This window comes from Paracoccidioides lutzii (genome assembly GCF_000150705.2).
Source record: "Paracoccidioides lutzii Pb01 unplaced genomic scaffold supercont2.13, whole genome shotgun sequence".
In the NCBI taxonomy this organism is placed as follows: Eukaryota; Fungi; Ascomycota; class Eurotiomycetes; order Onygenales; family Ajellomycetaceae; genus Paracoccidioides; species Paracoccidioides lutzii.
Window position 1 is genome coordinate 771,334 of NW_015440959.1, and position 24,279 is coordinate 795,612.

Consider the following 24,279-nt stretch of genomic DNA (forward strand, 5'->3'; position numbering starts at 1 on the left):
GGCTACTCACCCGTTTTACTCTGCAGACTCCCTAAACTCTAGTACTCAGGGTACTATCGGGATTCACAGAAATGGCCTCCATAGCGGACCAGAAAGGGGTTTCCGAAAACCCCTTGTCCAGTCCAGCGCCGTCGTTAAAGACGAAGCAAAATAGAACTGGCGATGCAGTGCCCGGTGAAGTTGATCCCATCAAAGTTGAAGCCTTGGTCAAGAAAGTTGATAGGTTAATTGTCCCTTTCATCGTTCTTCTCTACCTTTTCAGCTTTTTGGATCGAGGTTGGTTTTCCCTCCCTTGAGAGCAAACATAAGCCACCGGAAGGTGATAAGGGCCATATATACGTGCGACTGTTCTAATGAAAGACCGTATGCAGTAAATATCGGCAATGCACGACTCTACAGCATGGAGTCGGACCTGGGCCTTACTGGCAATCAGTTCCAGATCGCAGTATCGATTCTGTTCATTCCCTACTGTGTAAGCTTCCTTGCTTGAAGCTGTATTCTTTGGAGATGAGCTTGAAACAAAATCCCTATCAATTAACCCTAAATATTTCAAGTTGCAGATTACTTTTCCATTGCTGGCTTAGACCACTAACTATTCATTGATTAGCTGCTGGAAGTCCCATCCAATCTTGTTCTCCGAAAATTCACAGCCTCGCGCTACCTCTCCTTCATCGCCACATCATGGGGAATCATTGCTACTTTGACAGGCATTGTTCAAAACTTCGCCGGCTTGGTAGTTTGTCGCTTTCTTCTTGGATGTGTGGAGGCAGGTCTGTTTCCCGGCTTGGTTGCGTACATGACCCTGTTCTACGGGAAACGTGAGATGGCCCTGCGGATCGGCTATCTGTTTAGCGCTGCTGCGCTCGCCGGAGCATGTGGTGGACTTCTCGCCTACGGTATTGGTTTCATGGATGGGATTTCCGGCCTGAAGGGATGGCGCTGGATCTTGATCATCGAGGGCATTCCCTCTGTTCTTCTTGGTGTGGCGACTTGGTTTTGTCTCGCTGATGATCCTGACACCGCATACTACCTCAATGCGGAGGAAAAAGAACTAATGAGGGCCCGTCGCAGTCTGGAAATCGGCCAGACTGATTCGGCGCAACAATTTCATGGCAAAGATGCAAAAGAGGGCGCAAAGGACTGGACCATCTGGCTCATGTGCCTTAGTCAGTTTGGCGTTGACACCATGCTATATGGTTACAGCACTTTCCTCCCCACTATCATTAAGGGTATCGGCACTTGGAGCGTTCCCCAAGTTCAGGCACTTACTATCCCTTGCTACGCCGTGGGCGCGATCACTTACCTCGTCGTTGCCTGGTTCAGCGATCGGATGCAGCGACGCGCGGTCTTTACGGTTGTATTCTGTTGCATTGCCATTGTTGGCTATGGGGTTTTGATGTCTGACAATGGAGCTGGCGTACATTACTTCGGTTGTTTCCTTGTCGCCGTTGGTTTGTATGTCTGCGTCGGCCTGCCGCTCGCATGGCTGCCGACGAACCTGCCACGGTTTGGCAAAAGAGCCTTTGCGACCGGTCTCCAGCTTACCCTAGGAAATGTCAGTGGCATCATGACGCCGTTCTTATACCAAAGCAGGGACGGTCCACGCTATCTGACGGGTCATGGTGTCACGCTAGCGCTTACAGGACTTTCAGCACTGATCTTTACGTTCATGTGGTTTCATTATAGGCAAATCAATAAGGAGCGGGCGGCAGGCAAGATGGATCATATAATTGAGGGAATGACGGAGGAAGAGATCGCGGAGATGGGTGATCGGAATCCCAGGTTCCGCTACACTACCTAGGGCGCGTTTATACCCTTTTCCTTATCTACCTCTGTCCCCTTCCTTTTCCCTTTTTTGCCATTTTTCAGTTTTCCTTGTATCTCCTGGATAGAATTTCGAGTTTCACTTTCACATGTCTCTTACATTAGGATTGATATCCCCTTTTTGTACGTTTCTCCCGGTCTATATACTTTATATACATAATACACATACATGCAAATATATATATATATATATATAAACCCACCCATGTCTCTCTCTCGGGAGATGCATCTATATATCCGTGTAAAATAATACGCGCACTAGAATTACATGTGTATCGGAGGTTTACCGTTTCATGTCAAAGTGTGTGGGGCAACTGTAGAAGCATCAAATAATTACATAATACAAAATATTGAGTGGAAAGAAGAACAGATTTTTAATTAACTATTAACTATTAGGGACTAGTTGTAAAATAAACTGTGGACTGAGCCAACCTACTCTGGGGCTTGTGCACTTCACTCCTTATATGTGACAAAACACACTCCCTCGATTGTAAGAAACGACGGCCCGAGTCCCGGGCCGTTCGTTGCAGTTGCCAATTGTCGAAGAAGATGCCGATATTTTCGGCCCGAAAACCACAAAATTAGTCACGTGAATATTACAATGTTTCCTCCCGAGAATCAACTTTTGAGTGACGCCACTCAGCCGAATATTTTCTCTAACGGGAATCAGGATAAAGCATCTTCTCATTATGGTCTCGGACTTGAAACCTTGTCCCTGTCGAGAAACGATCCACAATTTGCATCATGAGACCGCGCTCTTTTGCCAGTGACAAAATCATCAAAGGGGATGCTAGGCACCAGCTCAGAGCAAAAGAAGCTTGAAACTTTTGAAGGGTGAAGATGACTAATGCTACAGCAGCTTTTGCACGTGACACAGTCAGACCCAACATTAGATAGCTTCCTGAGGATTCAACGTCTCCTCCCTAAGAAAAGCTAAACAACTAGGGATGATGACGACAGTGTCTCGCCCGAGCGAAATGAAAAGCGCAAAATAGCCACCTACAAATGAAAAAGCATAGGAACTGTTTTCCTTTTCGGTTTCCTGTACGGTGTTTTTTTGCCATTTTATTATCATAAGTTTATTGCCTTTGCTACTTCGCGCGCCGAAAAATAGCATCTGGCGACTCCATTGCACTAGTTAGTAATGGCAACGAAATCAATCGCAGTCATCGCTGGCGTGGGCGCTGGTACTGTAAGCTGGATCATTCTCCATAACTACTCATACTTGTAGCTCTTCATTATTTTACTAGTCTAAATCGAACCACACCATGTGACTCGGTAGGGAGCTTCAATCGCGCGCAAATTTGCCCAACAGTATTCTGTGGCGCTTCTGGCCCGGAATCCAACTAGTTACCAGACTCTCATCCAAGAGATATGCAGTATCGGCGGGAATGCTATTGGCATAAATACAGATGTCACAAGTGATGCGAGCGTTAAAAATGCCTTCACAGAAATAGCACGAGCGTTCCCCGGAGCGCCACTTGCTGCTGCGATTTACAACGTTGGTGGAGGGTTCGTGCGGAGAGCATTTCTTGATCTTTCGCAGGAGGAATTTATGGCTGGTTTCGAGAGCAATGCGTATGCGCCCTCTCCGCCTATGTGTTTTACTTCAACTTTGTGTTTTGCCCCCCTGTGCCCATGTTAACCAAGCAGTCTTTGGGGAGGCTTTATTTAAAAAAAACATCCCGCGTATGCATATCCTGATCAAGAAACTAATATCATGGCACCCTACCGGTGATTGAATGATTGATAGCAAAGGGGCGTTCAATTTTTGCCAATCAGCCCTCCCTTTACTTCTAAAGTCGCTGGATCTAGAGTATCCTCCCACACTCATTTTTACTGGTAAATTAAACCATATTCCCCCGTCAAATTTGACTTGGAAAAGGTGGCTGATATGTGGCCAGGTGCCACTGCGAGTGTCAAAGGATCTGCCTTTTGTTCCTCTTTCGCGACAGGGAAATCTGCACTCCGTGCTTTGTCCCAGTCTTTAGCAAAGGAATTTGGCCCCCAGGGAATTCACGTTAGTCATGCCATTATCGACGGCATTATTGATATTGAACGCACGAAAGGTTTCCAGTTCGATTTTCCAGACGCAAAATTGAACCCTCATTCGGTCAGTTTGGATTCGTCTCATAAAACAAATGCAGTGCCGTAAAATAGCCATCAAAGAGAAAGCAACAGAAGTACAGAAGAAGAAAAGCAATTCGGGTCTACCTTTAGTAAAATCACTTTAACTGATCTTCCCCTTCCGCCCATAGATCGCGGATACGTATTGGTTCCTGCATACCCAGCCGAGAACAACTTTTACCCATGAATTAGATTTACGGCCGTATGCCGAGAAATGGTAATCCGATTGTCCATTTTCTTAGTTAATTCATTTCGACATCTGCATTGTGGACTGCACATACTGCGAAGTGGGTGGGAAATTATCTATAAGCTGATTGCTGGATGAATTCCTCATTGCCCAATTTGATTTATTGTTTCCCCTCCGGCAGCATCTTTATACAAACGAAACGTCATTCCTTTGAACATTTTGCACACTTCCAAGCTCTTAAAAAGATTGAACTTCGGTGCCGAAAATTGGAGAGTTAGCAACTATATTAACTACGTCATGATGACTAATGGTGATCTGAATTTCAATCCCTTAAAAAAATTGCCAAACCACAGCATGAACATCAATCAGCACCATAATTAATTTCACAACAGATGCTCCATACATAGAGCAGTGACTTTTGCTTTTGTGAGTGTTATCCGAACCCTAGCCCTCTGAGTGTTCATTTTACCTCGGAAGTTATTGACCTATGTCTCCCTCTTCGGGTCGCAGCATTTAACCATCACCACCACCGTTGCCCAATATGGTGCTGAACGAAACATCATCCCAAACTGATGGCTTAAATGGCTCAGAAATTGACTCTGGGGATAGCTACTCTATTTCGCAAAACTCTGTTTCCTCTCTCCGACAATTCTCGGCCCGAATTGAGATTCCTCCTTATGGACCGGGGAAACAGTTGTTATATCTACGGCCACAACCCGCATATGAGGAATATATGGCTTCTCAGATCAAGCAGCATATTGAGATTGGGATGGCTTTTGTGAACAGACCTCTTACGCAACAGGAAACTGACTCTTTTGTTGACCAAGCTGTATCATTATCCATAAGGCCTCGTGTTGGGACGTACCTTGGCACTTTCGTGGGGTTCCTTATAGTAGCAAAGCCTTTCTTCAAGAACGGTCGTCTCATCCCTGTATCAAAAATGATAGGTTTGGTGAATAAGTCATTAATAATGCGAACGTTGCTTTGGCCATTCTTTATTGTTGCTGGAAGTACATTCGGAAAGGTTGGCGCGGCGTCTCTGGCGGTGCTAGACCTGAAAACGGATCCCAGGTTGGCCCAATACCGGAAAGACCGCGCAATTCAGGATCCACAGAAGGTTCAAAAGAATTTGGAGAAGTTTAGATGGAAGACTCTCCGTGTTCAGCCAAATTCACTTCCCAATTCCTCACAAACAGTGCGAGGTCAGGATGATGCCAGTTTGACGGAAATTTTCGAATCAACTGGTTATACAGACTCCCAATCTTCGTCCACCCAATATGGATCTTCGAATGAAAGCAATGGAATCTACTCTCAAGGAGATTCGCAGATCTCGGAACAGCCAAATTCTCGGCAATGGGACTCTCCACAGCAGCAGCAGCAGCAGCAGCAGCAGCGGCAACCAAGTCATTGGGGCATATATCGAGAAGGCGGTCAGACGGAGAGCGGGATACAGTCTACTAATAGAAACGATACCGAAGATGTTTTTGACCTAAACTCGAGTTCAACGCCAACTACAACCAGTTCAACCACTAGCTCGCAATCCTCTGGCAGCGCATGGGATCGACTTCGCACTTCATCAAAGACTTCTACGACCGCATCCAATAACAGAAACGGCTCCACATTCAATTCGCCACCGACAAACGACCAGGACACATCCTCAGATATACCCTCTGAGCCTTCCGGGAGCGCATGGGACCGAATACGTTCGTCATCCACGTTTCCCTCCTCCAACCCGTTCCAGACGCAATCAGAGCAATGGCCTCAAAATCGGAAAGATAACTATGTTGAGTCTACACAACAACAAAAGGACAAGGCTCAGCAAGAGTTTGATCGTTTGCTTGAGAAGGAGAGACAAACTGCTGGGGACGGCGATGGTTATAATAAACAAAGCGGGATTTGGGGCAGAGAATCATAGCGAATGCATATCTATTCAAAGTTTCAGTTTTCTTTCTGAGATTGTTGATTTCTCCTCTCTACTATTCCCCTTGATTATTCCTTGGCTATGTAATTTTTCATTTTATTTTTATTTTTATTTATTTATTTATTGAGCATTGGAATTGAATATAATATATGAGGCAAACCCAGATGGTATGTACCACGTTGTTGGAACTGCTTTGTGAAGTTATATCGAGACACATAGTTAAACATATGTGCTACACATTATGTGTATAACTAATACCTTCATAGTATTTGAACGTATATTAGGAACGTAGAATAAACCTGAATAATTAGGCGTCAGTTGAACATGGTTTTAAACATACAGATCATGACACTCCTCATTAAAACAACATCACTAGTCATATCTCACACACATCTATATGGTCTTGAGGGTAGTGATTTATCATATTTCTCAGATACTTTTCCTTAACTAACCCAAATCCTAATCCTACCCTACCCTTAACCCTGGTGTTGAGGGAGGAGGTCTACACAACCACATTCAACTGTAGCCCCTTTCAATGCCTTTCTGTTTTGAAATGAAATGGCTAGTGTTAATTCGCAGTGAATTGCTTAACTGATTAATCCAGCGAATGGTTTCTCTCTCAGACGTAAGACCATACACGACTACATAGCGGGACAAGCAAATGAGAGGTGATTATTTGCACATTGGATTTGTAATATTTTTTTAAATTCTTTTTTTTTAAAAAAATTCTGAGGCACGGATAGCTTTATAGCTGTTATGGAGGAAGAATGTGAACTGCAGGAAGGGCGAGATTATTCATAAACAGAAGTCAGGAGAATTGGAGATTGGCTGTTGGTGAGAGAAAGAAGAAAACATTGTTAAAGGATTTCCAATCAAAACACGCCACAGATAAATGCATCGATCCCCTGAGAATATGACTGAAGAAAAAGCTGGAAGGGGTGCGAGAAAATATGGGAATGCAACTGATATTAAACAGGAAGAATGGGAAGATATCAATAATCATAACAAACGGAATATAAAATTAAAGAAAAATGCCAACTGGGGGAAGAAGAAAGACGAGGAAGCGGGGTTAATATCAGGTCATTCAAGTAATGCCTGGGGAAGATCTAATGATTGTGAATTGAGTGATGAACATTTGCAGAATAGCAAACCTGCTGAACTTTGGGAATATGAATTTTTGGGGGGAGAACTTGTGAGATGACAGAACACAGGCAGTCAAGGCTTTAATGGCTGTCAAACCTCACTGCCGCAAAAATATGCTCAGCACAAAATGAGGAAAAGAAATAATCATGAATAAAATAAAATAAAATAAAATAATGAGCTGGATTTAAATAAAAAATAAAATAAAAATAAGAGATGAGAAACAAATTTTGCCGTTGACGGCCTCTCCAATCTTTGAACATGACAAATTTCCGTCTACTCGCTAATTCCCAAATGTCAGAAAGGTAAAAAGTGCACATTTGTGTTTTCCCTCTCTCATTTTCCCGTGGTTTAGTCAATTCGTGATTTTGTATTTCATCATCAGACCGAGCAGGGCGGGAATGGGGGTGGGGTACTGAGCTATATCTGGTTTTCTATAACGTTGTGTATTGACAAACTTTCATATGGAGATGGAACGTCGGGTTCCCGAGGTGGGGACTGGGTGTTGCGTCCCCTACTTGTGCTACGCATTCTGTCGGTAAAATTTCGAATCTTGCTCGTGAAGTTTTCATTCACACTGCGACCACGGCGATGAGAGGCCTCGCCGTTACCTTTTGACGGCGACACAGCCAAGGACTCCGCTGGTAGATGACGGACCTGGTCGTTCATTTTGCCAGGATCATCAATAGCGATATTGATCGTACCGACACCGGAAACAAGTGAGCTGCGTGCATCGTACGTTGGTGGCATGTGGACATGCGTGTTAATCATTGGAGGGGGCGGGGGTGGTGGGGGAGGCGATTGCAAATGCTGAAGCTCCGGGAGAAGAGGTGGCGCCACATTATTAATAGTACCGTAAGATGGATTGTAAACAATATCCTCTGATGTCTGTCGACGATGGGAGAAATTCTGAGCTGGTTTGCTGCTCGGTATTTGATGTTGATAATGAGGGTGTGCCACAATTCCATGTGGTTTTCCAACGATTTCCAGATGTTCAGGAGGAGCAGAGGCGGAGCGTAAAATGTTAAATCCAGTTGGCCGGTACACAGCGTCACTTAATATCACTATATTACCAGGAACCTCGGGTAAAACAGGTACGCTGACATTTGCATACCCGGTGCTGTACTTAGGATGCCTCATTGCCCTTGGAGTTGCGGGTAGACCAATTGGGACACTCGAAGGCCCGCGTCCCGAATGGTTGGAATCGGAGTGACTCGAATTTGCTGGAGATTGGTTCTTTCCACCCATTCTGTGACTGAGAGACCCACTGAGTGGAGGACTTTCAACCGTATTCTGCCGGACGGAGAAATTGTTCTTGACGTCGCCCGGTAGTGGAATCGAGGGAGCGGAAGGCCGCCGTGCTAGAGACAGACGGCGAGCTTCCAATTCAGCAGCTGCTATTTCCTTCCTCGAACGTTCTGCCACAGATTGTATTGGTGTCGGCTGTCGACGGCTTTCAAAGCCTGCGGTAGAAGGCATTTCGCTATCAATAGAGTACTCAGGTCTATGCTGGGTTTTACTGCCACCCCCGCTATCATATAGATCTCTGGGTGTTCTGTTTGCGTAATCTTGACTCTGTCTGCTTTGAGACCGCTCACGCTCTCTCCTTCGGTCTGGAGATAGGTCGCGACGGGAGCTTGTACCACGCTCCGGACGACGAGTCTGGTGTCGTTGCCTTGATCGCATACGGTGATTCCTATCTCCATTAACCAGTCGAAGACCATCCTCAACATCAGGGCCACGACTGTAGTCCCCGGCAGATGGTGACATAGGGAGGGGTGAAGATGGGGACTTGGGGCCAGATCCTTCTGTTCTTTGAGAACTCCTGCCTCGTGGTGAAATAGGATTGTACAGGGGGTCTGGGCTCTGGAGGCGTGTTGTAACTCGACTAGACTTGTCACCGGCCCAAGAACCAGAGCGATTGCGAGGTCGATCACCATGTCTAGATGCTGATCGAGTTCGGGACTTCGTTTGTCTTCTGTTACTATGGAAGGTTCCATGACCAACGCTCCCTTTTGATTGGGTGTCAGTCGTGTCAGTGGCTGTGGAATATAGCGCCAAGTCCTCAGGGGACATTGGGACAGGCGATGATGGTGACCGCTTTGCGGGCTGTATGTACCGCTGGTCACTTCTTCCACGAGATTCCTTTGAGTGCGCTCGGGAACCGTGCTTGCCGCGTCCTTTAGTATCATATTCAGTGTCCGTATTTCGCCTTTCACGTCCACTTCTATGATGTTGCGAACGGTAGGTAGCTTCGTCTAGGCTGCTAACGTAAGGATCGATACTTCTGATACTGGCATTCGTACTTCTTGTTGACCTTGCGCTAGTGGTTGACAAGGCCGAGCTATAATAATTATCCGGTGTTGGTCCGCGGTGCTGATTCTGTGACAGTGGTCGACGCAAACCATCACAGGAGCTTGATGAGTCGGCCCCATTCGGTGGGAAAACATCTAGGGGTGACCAAACATGGAGACCTTCGGCCTTGCGCTCGTCCTTGCGTTCACGCGACTTAGTTCCGTCTTGATTCTGCGCATTCAGTGACTCAAAGATCGTGTTTGGAGGTGAAAACGGTCGCCCACCGTCGGAATCGTCATCACCGAGGAGAACAGCCGTGGTCGGAGTCTTCCTTGGGGTTTCGGATATAGGGGTATATCTAGCAGAAGACAATAAAACTGGTTCTGGGGTATCAACCAGCCGCTGTACAATGGTCAGGCCTACGTTGTCAGCATCCCTCTCTTTATCAGAACCTGAGTCAACAGGTGTTGGTAAGCCCTTCGGGACAGTGAACGCGGGCGGATTCACATCAATAGGCGTCTCTCCAATAGATGGCAGCCGGTGCTTAGCAAAGTTGGTTGGTGTTCCTGTTCGGCCGATTCGCCCAAGGGGTAATCTATGCGTACCAAATCCCCCCGGGGAAGTAGGATCTGCAACCGCGGAATCTGCAATGGGGGTAACTCCAGGAGCATTTGTTGGTGTGCGATCCGCAGATGTAAGGCCTGGGAACTTAAATTGGCCGTTCGGCTGCGGACTGAACGAAGTGATGAGCTTCAGGGCAGGGCTTTTTAGATTCCCACGAGAGGGAGGACGCGGTGCATTAGCAGTAATAGAAACCTCTGCGTTCGTTGGTGTTGGACCGCGGGACCTGGATAGCTGGTCGGATAGAATGGTTGTCATCTGAGCAGTCGGAGAGGCCCAAGCTTCAGATGTTTCTGCATCAGTGCAAGCAAAGCACCGAATAGCCAGATGCTGCTGAGAATTCTGAACCACATGCTCACCCCATTTTCGAACCAGGTATGATTGCCTCTGCCATTCAGTGGGCATTAACAAACATGTCAAAAGAATTGCCTCCATAAACATATTTCTGGACACGTAAACCTCGATGGCGTCGTTACTATCTCCCATTCCCAGAAGAACTGCTGCAGAGGCATGGATGTCACCCTTTGCCAAAAGTTTCTGAACCAGTGCTTGCCCGAGGTGTTTGCTATGACCCTGGTTTCCAAGTTGGGTTAACGCAAGTAACATCCAGTCACTATACTGGCTGGAACCTGGTCCCATCATCGATATTATCAGGGTTGGATCGATTTCTCCAAGCCAGCGAGCGAGAAGAATAGCATGCTGACTTCCAGGGCTATGACGACGTACTACAAAATGGAAAATCAGCAAGAGATCAACGAAGCAGAGATATCAACAATGCCACAAAGTAAAACACCCACATTCATCCCGGATTAATCCATCAATATCTCCTTCCCATCCGAAGACCACGTTCAGCATCTGTTTCCTCAGCTCGTCCGGGGATAAATTGCCATCGTTTTGAGGGCGAGGAGGCTGGAACGGCACATTGTTCACACGACTCCGGATATAGGGGAAAAGTTCTGTGATCGGTTTCTCGAGTGAATTACCACTGTTACTGCCATTAGAATTTGGAAGATATTCGTGACGTAGTCGCGAGGAACCGTGAGTGTATGATCTCCTTGACGACGTAGAGAGTGAAGAAGCATAATTCAAGGATGTTACCGATCGCGATTCTGGAATTGAAGGGGAAGGGGAGCTCATTGAGAAGGTGGTTCCGCTGTTGTAGGATCTCGAATGTACTGATACTGGACCCCGGACACCACGGCTGTAAGAATGTGCTGAGCCGGTTGAAGCGGTTTGACTTCCATTAGACAAAGGACTCGTTAGCCCAGCTCGCTGGCGGGCAAGTTCTAAGGCATTCGGGTCAATATGTCGCCCTGATGAACCGGGCGGTGGACTTCCCAGTCTCTCGGCAATGGTAGTCTGGTATTCTGCCAAATTTTTCGTTGTAAGTCCTGATTCAACTTTCTCAACTTTCACCTCACCTGGTTGATCGGCTAAGGATGTAAGAGGAATATGCTGAACATTAGCCACCAGAGCAGGATTTTCAAGATCATACTGTTGGACAGTATGGTTTGGGCCCAGAGTGAACAGGGTTGCTGTTGCTCCATAACTCGCCAAGGCCCTCACCCCTGACACGGTTGGCACTGGCTCATAAGTTACATGTTTTGTTCTCACATCCCACGCCCAGGTTTCCCTGAAATGTGTAAGCAGATTGACCAATGGGGATATTAAAAGAGAGGCATAAACAGTCATACCCTTCAGCATACTGAACAATTCGCCCATTCTTGGACCAGGCAATCCATTTTGGTCCTGGTGAGCCAAATTCCGATCTTTTGAGGGATCTGATAACTCGAGGTGTTTCATTGGCGGGATGCTTCGACACACTCCATACTAGTAAATCTCCATCAACAGTCTGACTCGCAAGCATATCTGATTTCTGCTTGGTAGATGAGGCATGCCATGCAAGTGAAACAATCGAGGAGGGGGCCCGGGATGTAGTGAGCGTATGCAATATTGTAAAGGGCTGGATGGTAGCGATTAATATTGAGCCATTGTTATATCTGAAATGTCGTCGTTATCAGTAAATCTATCTAGATCGCACACCTTCTGAGAGCATACCCAATAGCATAAATTCGGCAATCGTTTCCCGGTGCCAAAGCGGTAATGGGGTCAAAAATTGTGCGAGCAGACACATGTTCAGAAGTTGCCGGCTCAAAGAGGATGATTTCTCCCTTTGCATTTCCTAATTGACGGTCAGCAATAAATTTCCGACTCAATACTTGAAAAAGTTTCATACCAAACGACACATTTCCATTCTTCATCCAGGTAGCTACCCGAATATGTTCGAAAGACGCAAACCTGGATACCTCTTGTCCAGTAAATATATCCCAAACTATTGCTGTCTGACTGGCATCGTAGCTGACTACCAACCTTCCTGCACCTCTTTCGCTAACATTATCCACTGATATAAACTGTATTCTTTCCTGGTGGCGGTCGAACCGTCGCTCGATCGCCAGGGTATCATGGTGGAGACATAGGATAGAAGACCCTTGAGCGTAAAGAAACAGCGAAGCAGTAGAAGCACATGGTTCGAAATCGTCGTATGTATTTATCTGGTTCACTGCGAGAGCGCCAGAGGCGGATCTTGATCCCGTAGACATCGCCCCTCTGATTAACGAGCTGGTCTTATGACATCAAACTAGCATGAGGACGCCAGTGAAGACGGTGGTATACGACTGTCAGCACCCTCGTCGCACGGTAAATGTTTTTATCTCAGCTGGTGCATAAGTGGGAAAAGAACTGGGAAGAAAGGGGAACTGGGATAGTCAAGCAACCATATGTATTTAATATGTTGCAGAATCAGGGGTAGCCACCGTATACAAGGAGACAAATGTCACAAACCGAAAAATGATGGCAGCCCTATCGTTCGTCGAACTATTTTTTGAAAATTTAACTCTACAGGGCGCCCAGCGAAATAACCGCCGTGCGAACAGCGTAGTATGCGAGACTAAATTCAGTAGACGAGTGACAGGCGGCTGAGTGAGATGGATAATTTATCCAAGACTAGTAAAATGAAACAACCAAGGCCACAGTTTTTGAAACCCGGAGGAAAATTTACACAGGAAATCTGCTGAATGTGTGCGAGGTCTAAAGGAGTGGAGAAGCTGTAGAGGGAGAAGCCAAAGTTGAAGATGTCTACGAAGTACACTCGCATATGTGTGAGGTATCATTGACAGGGCACGTAATTATGAGCAGTCCGAACCCGCACAATTTACTCAGCAAGGAGAAACGTGAGGGATAAAAGGCCGCTAAGAATATGCAGTCAGTTCAAGTATCAATCAACACCATGTATCTAGAAATTGCTATTTGTCCACCTAAATTAAAATCACACAGTGGAGGACCGTTCTGGGAGACTGGCAGCGAATGACGGTGATGAAGGATGGCGGGGGGAAACAAAGTAGTTAGTGGCTCGTGTAGCTCTGCCACATCCAACAAGAGGCGCCAACATGAGAGTCAAGGATGAACATTGAGGGGGCGGATCACATCACACTTTTTGCCTTTGGCCAGTGGAACTATCTCGACATGGAAAAAGAAAATACAGCGAGAAGGACAAGGATAGGTCGGTTGGAGTTGACCAGCCCATGAAATGCCGGGCGCTCAGTTTGTTTGCTTTTTTCTGTTCCATCCTGTTAAATTTATTTTTGGCTCCAAATGATTCAGGGTTGGGAGCATAAAATGGATCAGATCACCTCGCTCGCAAGATATATATCCACTAAATATCTTGATCGATGTGGTGACAGTACGAAAAGACGGTCAACGAGCGTATACTTCTATCCTGTCACGGGGGGACTGGGAGTCACAAGCCCTCGCTCCATATCTTAGAAGGGCTGGGCTCCATCTAATGGGCATCAAAACAACTGCCCATTGAGAAACGCCAGACAGGATTGGACAGAAAACACAGCACGCACCATTCATTGATGTAAGACGAAAGCAGACCATCGGAAATTCGAACATTGAATGATGGATTTGAAGGTGCAAGTGAGTGACATGCTGTAGGTGCAGCCACCCGATTGGCAGAGCGTGTTCTCAAACCAGAATTATCGTAATTTTGCTGGAGAATTCACCCAGTCCTCTATGGAGCAGACAACAAGGTTGCGACGTTGCATAATAGGACAAACAGCGGTGGTGCAGTTCTGATTATACTATTATATTGGTTGTCGCTGCCAATGTGAGCGGGATCCCAAGAGCCAGCCTACCATCCCAACGGAGCAGAATGATTGAGACGGTCGTGGTACGGCATGGCAAAGCCCCCGCACCTCTTCTATAATTAGTCCTTCATGTGTTGAGATGTGAAGAAGTCTTAATAAGAGTAGTAATTAGTTCTTTATGTCACTATGGGCAGCGAGATCAGGGGCTTTGGCCGGGCGAGTTAGGGCTTGGGGCTAGGGTTGTGGGGCTAGGGCTAGGGTCTGGCTACTACGGCTTTGGCGTCACGCGATTGGACACTTGACAGTGCTCACCCCCGCTCTTGGTCTGCAGGACTCATCACCCCAAACTAGCACATTGCCGAATCACTGCTGTCACCTCCTCTAATCCCCGAGGATGATGGACCAAGTTGTCGCACTGTGATATCTTGGAAGGGACCGCTTGGCCGCTGGATGTTCGACCCCTGGTGGGTAGGGGCCGCCTACGAAACACGCCGGGCTCGTAAGGTCTGTATCTACTCCCCACGTTGCCTCTTTGCTGGTTGACTTTTTTACATTCTACCGATTCTACTGCTCTGGCTGGGTGAAGGATCGGCTATGTGTGATACTGGATGTTGGCATTGTCGCTGGCTCGCAGAAAAAGAAGTTCTGAGTTACCTCCGTCAGCGGTTCAGATCAAGGACGGCCTATGCTCAAGCTGGTCTCTGCATGTAGTTTTGCTGTACCCTATATACCTCACGGCCCAAGAGGGGTAAGGGGGTAAGTCTGGTGGTGAACCAAGTACTATGTACGGCTTTCTGGTCAGAATATCCCAAAACGGAGCGGCTTTGCATGGATCCTCAGCGGAATATCCATCCAACGAGTGGAATCACTGCGATTGTTGACTTTACACCGTTGAGCCGTGGGTTCCCTCTTTCCTTTGGGTTATTTCTGACAGCTCCGCGACATAGTTCGGATCTTATTATTTAAATATACGTCCCTCCACTCCAATTCCGCCCAACTTGGCAACCGTGGATATATACCTTAACGTTTATCCGTCCCTCCTGATTTACAGCAACAGCCCAACAACCCCCTCCCCCTCCCCTTTCCCTTTTTTTTTTTTTTTTTTTTTTTTTTTTTTTTTTTTTGGTCAATATCGAACATCAAACAGTTAGATATCTTGACGGCTCACCTTTGTGGCATGTTAATTGATAATGGCTGATGAACCCGCCTTGATGTCTGTTGGCTGATCAAGCTTCAGAAGCGCGAAAGTTACCCGCAAGTTGAAAAGCGGATATGCATATAATTTTCAAGAAAATGCCCTAAAGTATTTTATTTTTTATAATATACTTGTTAATCTATATACTTTCTATATTTTCAAACCGTTTTTTATAGATTTTAAGCCTTTAAGTAACAGTCATGTTGTCTCATAATAGCTATATGATAAAAAAAAGCTAAAAGTTAAAAAGTTAAGAAATATCTCTCAAGCACTTTATTCAAAGCTCATTCAGTTTAATCAATTGAGCTTTAAATCAGGTGATTAAGAGATGTCAGATAATCATACACAGTGCTATCATTCTAACGGTCAGAAAATCAAAAACTAAAGACAGCAAATGTCAAACAAAAGAAAAAGAAAGAAAATCTCTTACATATATAGATCAGAGAGAGGGTTAGACTGTTCGAGAAGAGAGAGATTTATGTACATAAATTTAATGAAGAGAAAGTGAACAAACATCTACAATTTATGAAAACATGAAGCAATCTCAATGTATTGTATGTGAGGTTCTTGAACATACTGCTCATACATGCTCTTAGTGTAGAGAATAGTTCATAATGTATTTATATCTTCTTTTTCTGTTTAACTAACTAGTTATTGTGAAATGTGATTGTGAATTTATTAAATGGTGTAGAAGTGGACCCGAGGGTGGTGGATTAGTTACGTTACGTAACTACTAACTTAGTTATTGTCCAAATTTGAGCGCCGTCTCAAAGGACATGCCAGCATGCGATCTATGAACCTACAGAGATGCTTAAAGAGTTACATCTCGCAGCTCCCAAGTCCAACCCAAGTTTGGAATCAATGGTGGTTATCTCTCCAACATTTCCAGCTCTACTTCCATGGCCGTCAGATGAGAAAATGATAACCTCGAGAACGCCAAATTTAAGAAGATCCTTTAAAAGAGCTAATTCACAAACGTTAGAGCGCATACGGCTAATTAAGCAGAAGCCAGTTGCAAGCTTTACTTGCTTAATCCTGAAGTAAAACTCCATTTTCTTACCACATCATTGTCCCAGCCTCCTCATTCCCATTCCAGAACGGGTTACCACTCCCTCTCGCTGTTCGGGAAGACCCCTGCACTGCGGCTGTTGTTTTGAAGCAATTCTCAAACTTGAGAATTGACCCACGATGGCCCAGATTCCTCTATGAGGAAGGCAGGGGGACGAAGGTAGTCAGGAACATTCCAACTCAATTCCCACCGATTAACACGGATGCTGGCTTTTGCTTACGAAGGTTGCAGAATCTACTCACACACCTTGCTATGAAAATCATTTCCCTTCGCTCCAGAGTCATTCGGGTGAATTGCATGATTTGAGGTAGCACCATCGCAGCCGTGCCTTAATTCTCTGAGTCTGCATTTTTGGGTCAAGGACTGATATCATTGTGCAGGCCACCTTGCTGCACAATGCGAAAAATAAAATTGAAGTTTCTCAACATCCCCTCTTTGAATTATTAACTACGTTATAACTACGTAAACTTGATTTAAGGATGGCTTAGACTTATATGGTAGGCAAAAAGAGAAAGGGAAAACATTCTGACATGACCAGCAGGTGATCACAAACTGACAGCTCAATCTCATGCTCACTTAGTGTGACATCTGTCAGTTTTGATGTGTCAAGCTTCATTCATCATGTGTGTCTATTTTAGTCACTAATTGATAAATGACACTTAGAGTTCTGCTGACTTTTTCATATCCTCATTCATCATCCACTTTCTGCGTGAGCATTGGCAACAGTTCATCAATTACGATACAGATTTTCCTTCTTCTGAGAGATGAGTAAACAAAATCTGTCTTCCTTCTGAGGCTTCTGAAGTCAATGACCTACATAAATGTGTCATTTATGATTAGTTAATGAGCTACTGCAGAGTCTTGTGAAAGATCTTTACAAGAAGTTTTCATATGTCTGTGGGAGATTGATCTCTCATCTTCTCATAACTGATGAAGGATCAGAAAAGAAAAAGAAAATACACCCTCACTATGCCATCTGTGAGAACTGTGAGGAATTTGATGTTTTAGAAACCATCAAGACCAGCTGCTATTACCATCCAGGAATTACATGTTGGTTTTATTCCCTCAAAGAGTTAGAGGCTCTCCCAGATCCTATGTATGGCAAAGATTTGGATATCTATGTTCTTTTCAAGGTTCGTCGAGTTTACTGATTTGAGAATAGCAATCTTGTAATTTGATCCCTGCTGACAGAAAAATGCTATTTTGGTTTTATCTACATCGAGCCGTACACTCTCCGTCCAAAGATAGCCGGCATCAGAGGGACCAGCGCCCACAGGGAAACTCTGTGTAGTTCGGTCACTCCTTGTTTCTTGACAACCTTTCTTTCTTCTTCAAATATCACATTGCACGATCAACACCGATGTCAATAAATGTAAACATGTGAAAGATTTCCTGCAAAAGACCAAGAAACCTCATTTCAATGCCAGAACTACTGATACGCTGTGTAACAGTATACACATACGCAGCCCCGAGGTCGCACCAGTGGTCTAAGCATCAGAGATTCGGGGATAAAAGGAGAATAGGAAGAGGACACAACATCTCCTCGGCCTGTCCGAGAGCCCGGAATCTCTGATGCATGCCCTGTAAATGCATGCCCATCCTTTTGTTCCCTTTAATATATAAAAAAAACTCCTTGAATATCTTGATCAGTCAACATCCTGGCACCCTTGTCCAGCGACAGAGATTTTTAACTCCACGTTTTCTGTCGATGTATTAACGTCGGATATATATATTCCTCCTTTAGTCCGAGTGCAACCCGCCGTATCGACACCAACTATCGTTGTACATACATCCATAACTGGACATCTGTTTTTGGCGAAATTTGGTCCTTTGGAACCCCCAATTCGAGTACCCCCTGAATTTGCTGCAGCATTGATGTAATAAGACGAAGTTTGAGTAACATATTTCTTTTTCCCGTTTTTCGTCCCCTTCTTTTTGGTTGCAAAAGGCGTACTTGGTAAGAAACTCGGTTGGTTTTCGAATAGCTTAAACTTGTCACCTCCTGAACTGATATGGTTGGAACAGAATCTCCGCTTTCGATTCCTGCAGCTTCGATGCACAACAGAAATATATCATCGGCCAAATATAACATAATTCTCGTCGAAATGGAGACTCTGTTTTGTGCTCTGGGGAACCATTCCCATACATAATTTTCCTTCCCAACATATAGTGAAACATCAACATCGCAAAAAAAAGGGAGATCATATTGACTTATGTTGGGGTACATATCTAACCATGAAGATGGCGCAAGAATCGGCAGTCAACAATGGTTGTTGTTACCCTAAAAGAGCCTCGGAGAGGTTGAAATCAACTCGGTGGTGACGTCACCTCCATCAACTTCAAAGTGACATTCATATCCACGTCCGCATCTACACATTCAAACCCTTGCATTCATTGCCTTTTTTCTCTATCTCTCTTCATCTTCATTTCAATTAGTAACTAATATCTTCTCATGAGAATTACCAGAAAACATGCGGCGCCCCTTAAGTAAATGGCCGCACATAACTTCTCCAGCAATCATCCTCTCAAATGCAACAAATCCCCCCTAATTTCTGCATTATATAAAAGGGATCGTAAGCACACCACGCAGTGCCGATTTGCAACTTCTGGACATCCCCTCAGACATCTTATTTCCCTTCCTTAAGATCGCATTTAACGGCAGACTTGGAGCTTACGAGAGCCCTCCCCAGGTATGTCGGGTCAGATACATGAAATTTGAATGAAAATTAAATGAAATTACTCAATGCTTGGACAACTACTGATTTAATCTCCCAGGATATCCTGCAGCCTTCAAACTCGGGGTTTAATTGCCCAAATTAACGCAATACATGCTTCTTATTGCCATCAGCAGTAGCCACAGCTTGAGCTCCTCCATATTATTCAGTTAGGATTCATCGCCTTTGCAGAAAAAAGGACGAATTGGACTCAATAGCTGAGACAGGCACGTCATTCCATATTTTTTCTCCTGAATATCATGTCCCTAGATCCTGTGAAGCAATTGTATTGATTATTTTCTTTTCTCATCTGGCCTTTCAAGCCTTGGTCGACCTACCCCAGGTCAGTAAGACCTGAATGATTTATTCTCCCAGACAACTTGCAACATCCAGCGATGGTGTTGGAGTTCCGGTGGTCCGAGTTTTGGCCTCGCTTTATTAAGGATAAAGTCCTTTGGCCGCTCACAGCTCCCGTCGAAGTAGTCATTCTCAACTCAGTGGACTGGTTAAGCTCACGAACGATCAGATAAAAGGAGACAACTCCGTGGAACAGACGCAGCAAGAAATTTTGTCCTTGCTCGGGAAAAGAAGCTTGACCTTAAGTTTTATAGAAACAGGGTGATATGAGATGAGCTATTCAATTCCAATCTTTCAATATTCAATCTTCTCTGCCCATCAAATTGTGAGAACCATAACATTTCCCAACAATAGGTTCCAACTGTTTCCTCCCAAACTCCCATCAGGATGAGATACTGGCATAAATACAGAAGATATATTGAGCATACTGGCTCCCATTGAAAGTTCTGTTCAGAGACTAGTGGTTTTATCAGCGCTACATATTTAACATTAGCGGTATAACATTGAGAGCTTGGAGATTCCTGGATGCAACAGGACCAAAGAGGATCAAGGATAGGAATCTATTGATTAGAGAAAAATTCAGTCATTATCGGCATAAGATCTCTACCTTAGCTACAACTTACTACCCTTCCCTTTCTTCCTACTTAAAAACTCTCCCATCATTCTTCCTGGTTCTGTCTCCGACCTATCAACGCCGGAAACACCTTTTCCACCTGTTTCAAAAGCACGCCCAAAATGGTCAACCCCGGCCTCAATGGCATCATTTAGCCCCAACTGCTCCCATCTTCGAATCAATTCCTTCTGATTCCTCATCGATTCCAGACCATTCTTTGCCAAACTTTCTACCCACCCTGCGACCGCCGTGTCCAGCTCTTCCGGCTCCACAACCTTTTCCACCAACCCCCACTCCAGCGCCTCTCTTGCACCGATATTGTCTCCCAGCAGTAGCAACAGTCTTGTTCGCCCCCAACCAATCAATCCCGGAAGCAACGCAGCTTCCACAACACTCGGAACGCCCATTCGAACTTCAGGCATGCCCAATAACGCATGACTACTGGCGACGCGGATGTCACATGCCGCCGCAATCTCCAAACCAGCACCCAGCGCGAGCCCATTAATGCGCCCAATGACCGGTACAGGGCAGTCGCGGATGCTTTTGCATGCGGCATGGACTCTGTTGATAAACTCCCTAGCTTTTGCGGGGTTCGTGATGCTTGCCATCTCGGCAATATCGGCGCCTCCGACGAAGGATTTAGAGCCTTCGCCTGTGAGGATTATGGCGAGGAGATTCGGATGGGTGGCTGTCAGGGTTTGTAAAGCGGCTGGTAGAGCTGTGAGGAGGTGACTGTTCATCGCGTTCAGCTTGGCAGCGCGGGAGACTGTGACTGTTGCAACTTTGGCGTTGGAGGAGAGTGTTGTTATAGACGTTGTGATAGCGCCATTGCCAGGGCTGCTGTTGTTACTATTGCTGTTGCCGGCATTGAGCAGGTTCTTATTCTTGTGGCTCGTCATGATTGTGAAGGATTTTGATATGTAGGATTGCGATGCAGGTATATGTCTAGAGGACGAAGAATTTTCAATATTCGTAATTTCACTTTCACTTCACCTGCTAATACATAAAATAGGCCTTCTGAATTTATCAAAAAGTTTCAAATGATAAACGTACCTCGAAATGACCGGCACCTGGAGGTTCAGTGACCATTGATTTTGCCGGCTATAGGGGAGAATTCTACTGTCGTTCTTTGCCGAGGAATAGCCGCGTACCGCCTGGCTCCCTAGCCAAAATGGTCGTTCTGTAGCAGCCCTATTTCGCAAATGAATACCAGCATCAAGGGGGAAAGATATGATTAAAACTTAAAACTTACTGTGGAAGGAATCTGGTAAGTTTCATGACTGATAACAAATGAGACGTTGAGCTGAAAGTGCTTGATTTCTCTAGTGGTAAAACAAACCTGGAGAAACGGACACGCTCGGCGCTTTAACTATGTTCTGGGATAACTTAACTATTTAGATTGAGCCCCACAACGGAGAGATGCCGAGTTGGAGCATCCCAATCCCGTTGTAGCTCCAAGCACCTCTCTGCATCAAATTCTGGAAATAACCTCTGACGGCTCTTTTTCTTTTTCTTTTTCTTTTTTTGTGCCCTTGCTTTTTCAACAACTGCATCCCGGCCACTTCTTGGTTTTTCCCAGTTACCCAAATCAGGGTTATTCGGCCCACTAGTTGACTATGCACACCCTTTTGATAAAAGGGTTGGACTGGCCGTGTGGAATTTCATGAGCTGATCGGGCCGCACGAACGCATGAATGGTGAATATTGCATACAGAAGCTCATGGAACCTGTGCTCTCTGCATTCTCCTGCGCCCGTTCGGGGTGCAGGGAGAGGAAACCTAGATTTTATATTCCACGCAAATAGCAGAGGATGTCTCACGAAAACATCTTGCGGAGCCTGATATACTCAGAATCACCTCTGTATACTTCCGGTACACAAGCGAGGGTAATCGTTGTAGAACCTGAGGTTTCTTTTGTATATATGTTGTTGGCTAGATAATCTCACAGTGCCCGGGGGACAAGCTTTAATTCTTGAAGCTCAAGCTTGGACTTTGCTTTCCATCCCGAACTACATTGGCTAGCAAGCACTAAGCATAACATTCTCGTCAATGTTGATATAATGAATGCCCGTGTCACCATAAGACTTAATAGTGCTGGCCGATCGTTGCTGATGATTTTCTCAATCGCTGGCAATCAGTTGTAAAACACAAGATCCAAGTTACGAATATGACAGTTACAGATTTTAGCCCCAATTCGAACTAAGTGGGCAACGGGAGAATACGGCGATGACAGATCAGATCCCCTCGAGGAAATGAACATTTAACATTAACGGCGAGGAATCCTCAGTCCTTTGACGCGCTCGAGTCCAGAGAATCCGTCTCCCGATTGTTTAAGGAGGCAGTGTCCATCGACTCTTGAAGTATCGATCGACTATCCAAATCAGGAGAAAAGCTCTTCTCAGACTCAAGGTCTTTAAAGTTCAGTAGATCCATAGAATATAAAGTGTCTAAACCTTATGCTGCAATCTAGATGGATCTCGCCTTCAATATCTATGAGGGGATCAACGGGGAACAGGGATAGCCTTTACATAATGATGGAACTCTCCAACTAAGCGCAATTGAATCCTCGTCTTCCGTTAGCTATAGTTGAAGACGTCCCGGAGAAGACAGATAAGTAAGAATGGTCAAAGCGTCAACATGCGTATATTGCTAGCAAGGAAGGGTATTGCGAGAAGGGCGGAATAACACTCTCACTGTTCACTACTCACTATGCCTAGACCCAAATAACCATGACCTCGTAAAGCTTCAGTGGATGAGCTATGAGCACTGCCAGCCTGAGACGAGCAACAATCACTCTAGTCAACTATGAGCCACGGAGAAAGACACCTTCTATGATCATCCGCCGCGTCACTCCAACGGTGAGATTAAAGCCCCCTGAAAAGCAACCAAACCTGGCGAGAATGTGGCTCTGTATCATCTGGAGACTCTAGGAATCAGATTGCTCGGTTCTGTTGTCTTCCAGCCGCCCACCCATTAAACAAGCCAATTATCCCCTGCTTTGCAGGTGAGGTCTGAACCCAACCTCAAAAAAGGCAGTTCGATAGTCAAAGGAAACAGCCAGTCGGCGTCCTTTGTCACATCTTCCCTAGGTTTTGTTGCCTCGCCAGTCATCCGCCTCTCCCCGCACATAGACTTTACGGCCCATCCATGGGCCATCTCATAGAATTGATCGAAACCAGCCAGCAAGCAAAAAGAAGGCTTGAAAATCCGGTTCAGGTACCCGACGGACTGGAACGGGTGTGTGGTCTGGCGATATTAGAGGTTCGACGTTTCGGATAAACCTAAGTGCACCAACCTAGCATGCTAAGAATGCCGTGTACTGCTGCATCAATGGAGGATCCTCTACGGTAGAGGTCTCCCCGCTCCGAGCTTGTGTACGTCATGATCGACGGGTATCATGCATGTATATACATTAAATATATAGTTAAATATATACATGTGCATATATGTATACAGAAGACACATTATATGTATATGTGGAGGTTGGCTGGAGAAGAGCTGATAAGCTCCCTTATAAGTTATTGAGAGGCGAACGGAGTCGCTTGCAGGGCATTCGTTCCTCCTGGCCTCTACTACCGCCCACTGTTTCTGGGGCGCTGGGAGGTCTGGAGTCTGCCTACGTCACGCGGAGTCGTTGAGCTGGGATCTTGATGGTACACTATCAGTTAAAGGGAAGTTAATTAATAAAGAACAATTGCCAGTAAATAGTTAACTAACAAAGAAACGCAAGAAGGTAAACAGTCATCAATTAAACCTTCGGTCTCTTCATTCGGCCTCTCATTCGGGATTCAACCGCCCCAAGATCGAGAGCGGTTTTCTTCTGCAAAGAGAGGCCTATAACTTTGGTGATGTCGCTTGCGGACACCTGGTTGCCGGGACTCAATAGAACTTGTATCGTGGGGCGCCGCTAAAGACAAGGAAATGACAATGTGACCCTATGACAATTTCCTCCTTGGTATGGAATTAATAATTCTCCTCATTTCTCCTATTCTTTTTGCTTCATAAGCTGAGCGGGTTTTTATTCCAGAGTGTCAGGAACGAGCGTACACAACTATCCAAAGGAGAGCGTT

General features: G+C 45.4%; 5 protein-coding genes across 5 annotated transcripts; 3 read left to right on the forward strand and 2 right to left on the reverse strand.

Annotated features, from left to right (window-relative positions):
* Positions 1-71: 71 nt before the first annotated feature.
* Positions 72-1,801, forward strand: PAAG_05212 (hypothetical protein; the record flags this gene model as incomplete). The annotated part of the gene is made up of 3 exons (XM_002793030.2): positions 72-276; positions 372-472; positions 608-1,801. 3 exons carry the CDS (start codon positions 72-74, stop codon positions 1,799-1,801), a joined length of 1,500 nt encoding a protein of 499 aa, XP_002793076.1.
* A 1,167-nt stretch (positions 1,802-2,968) lies between these two features.
* On the forward strand, positions 2,969-4,172 carry PAAG_05213 (oxidoreductase; the record flags this gene model as incomplete). Its single annotated transcript, XM_002793031.1, has 5 exons — positions 2,969-3,016; positions 3,107-3,402; positions 3,578-3,666; positions 3,729-3,937; positions 4,083-4,172. 5 exons carry the CDS (start codon positions 2,969-2,971, stop codon positions 4,170-4,172), a joined length of 732 nt encoding a protein of 243 aa, XP_002793077.1.
* A 507-nt stretch (positions 4,173-4,679) lies between these two features.
* On the forward strand, positions 4,680-6,053 carry PAAG_05214 (hypothetical protein; the record flags this gene model as incomplete). The annotated part of the gene is made up of 1 exon (XM_002793032.1): positions 4,680-6,053. The coding sequence occupies one exon, from the start codon at positions 4,680-4,682 to the stop codon at positions 6,051-6,053; it is 1,374 nt and encodes a 457-aa protein (XP_002793078.1).
* Positions 6,054-7,619: 1,566 nt separating this feature from the next.
* PAAG_05215 (WD domain-containing protein) lies at positions 7,620-12,715 on the reverse strand (the record flags this gene model as incomplete). Its single annotated transcript, XM_002793033.2, has 5 exons — positions 7,620-10,840; positions 10,913-11,748; positions 11,810-12,115; positions 12,174-12,297; positions 12,352-12,715. 5 exons carry the CDS (start codon positions 12,713-12,715, stop codon positions 7,620-7,622), a joined length of 4,851 nt encoding a protein of 1,616 aa, XP_002793079.2.
* Positions 12,716-20,210: 7,495 nt separating this feature from the next.
* On the reverse strand, positions 20,211-21,489 carry PAAG_05218 (3-hydroxybutyryl-CoA dehydratase; the record flags this gene model as incomplete). The annotated part of the gene is made up of 3 exons (XM_015845503.1): positions 20,211-21,156; positions 21,265-21,402; positions 21,464-21,489. The coding sequence occupies 3 exons, from the start codon at positions 21,487-21,489 to the stop codon at positions 20,211-20,213; spliced, it is 1,110 nt and encodes a 369-aa protein (XP_015699729.1).
* Positions 21,490-24,279: the final 2,790 nt, after the last annotated feature.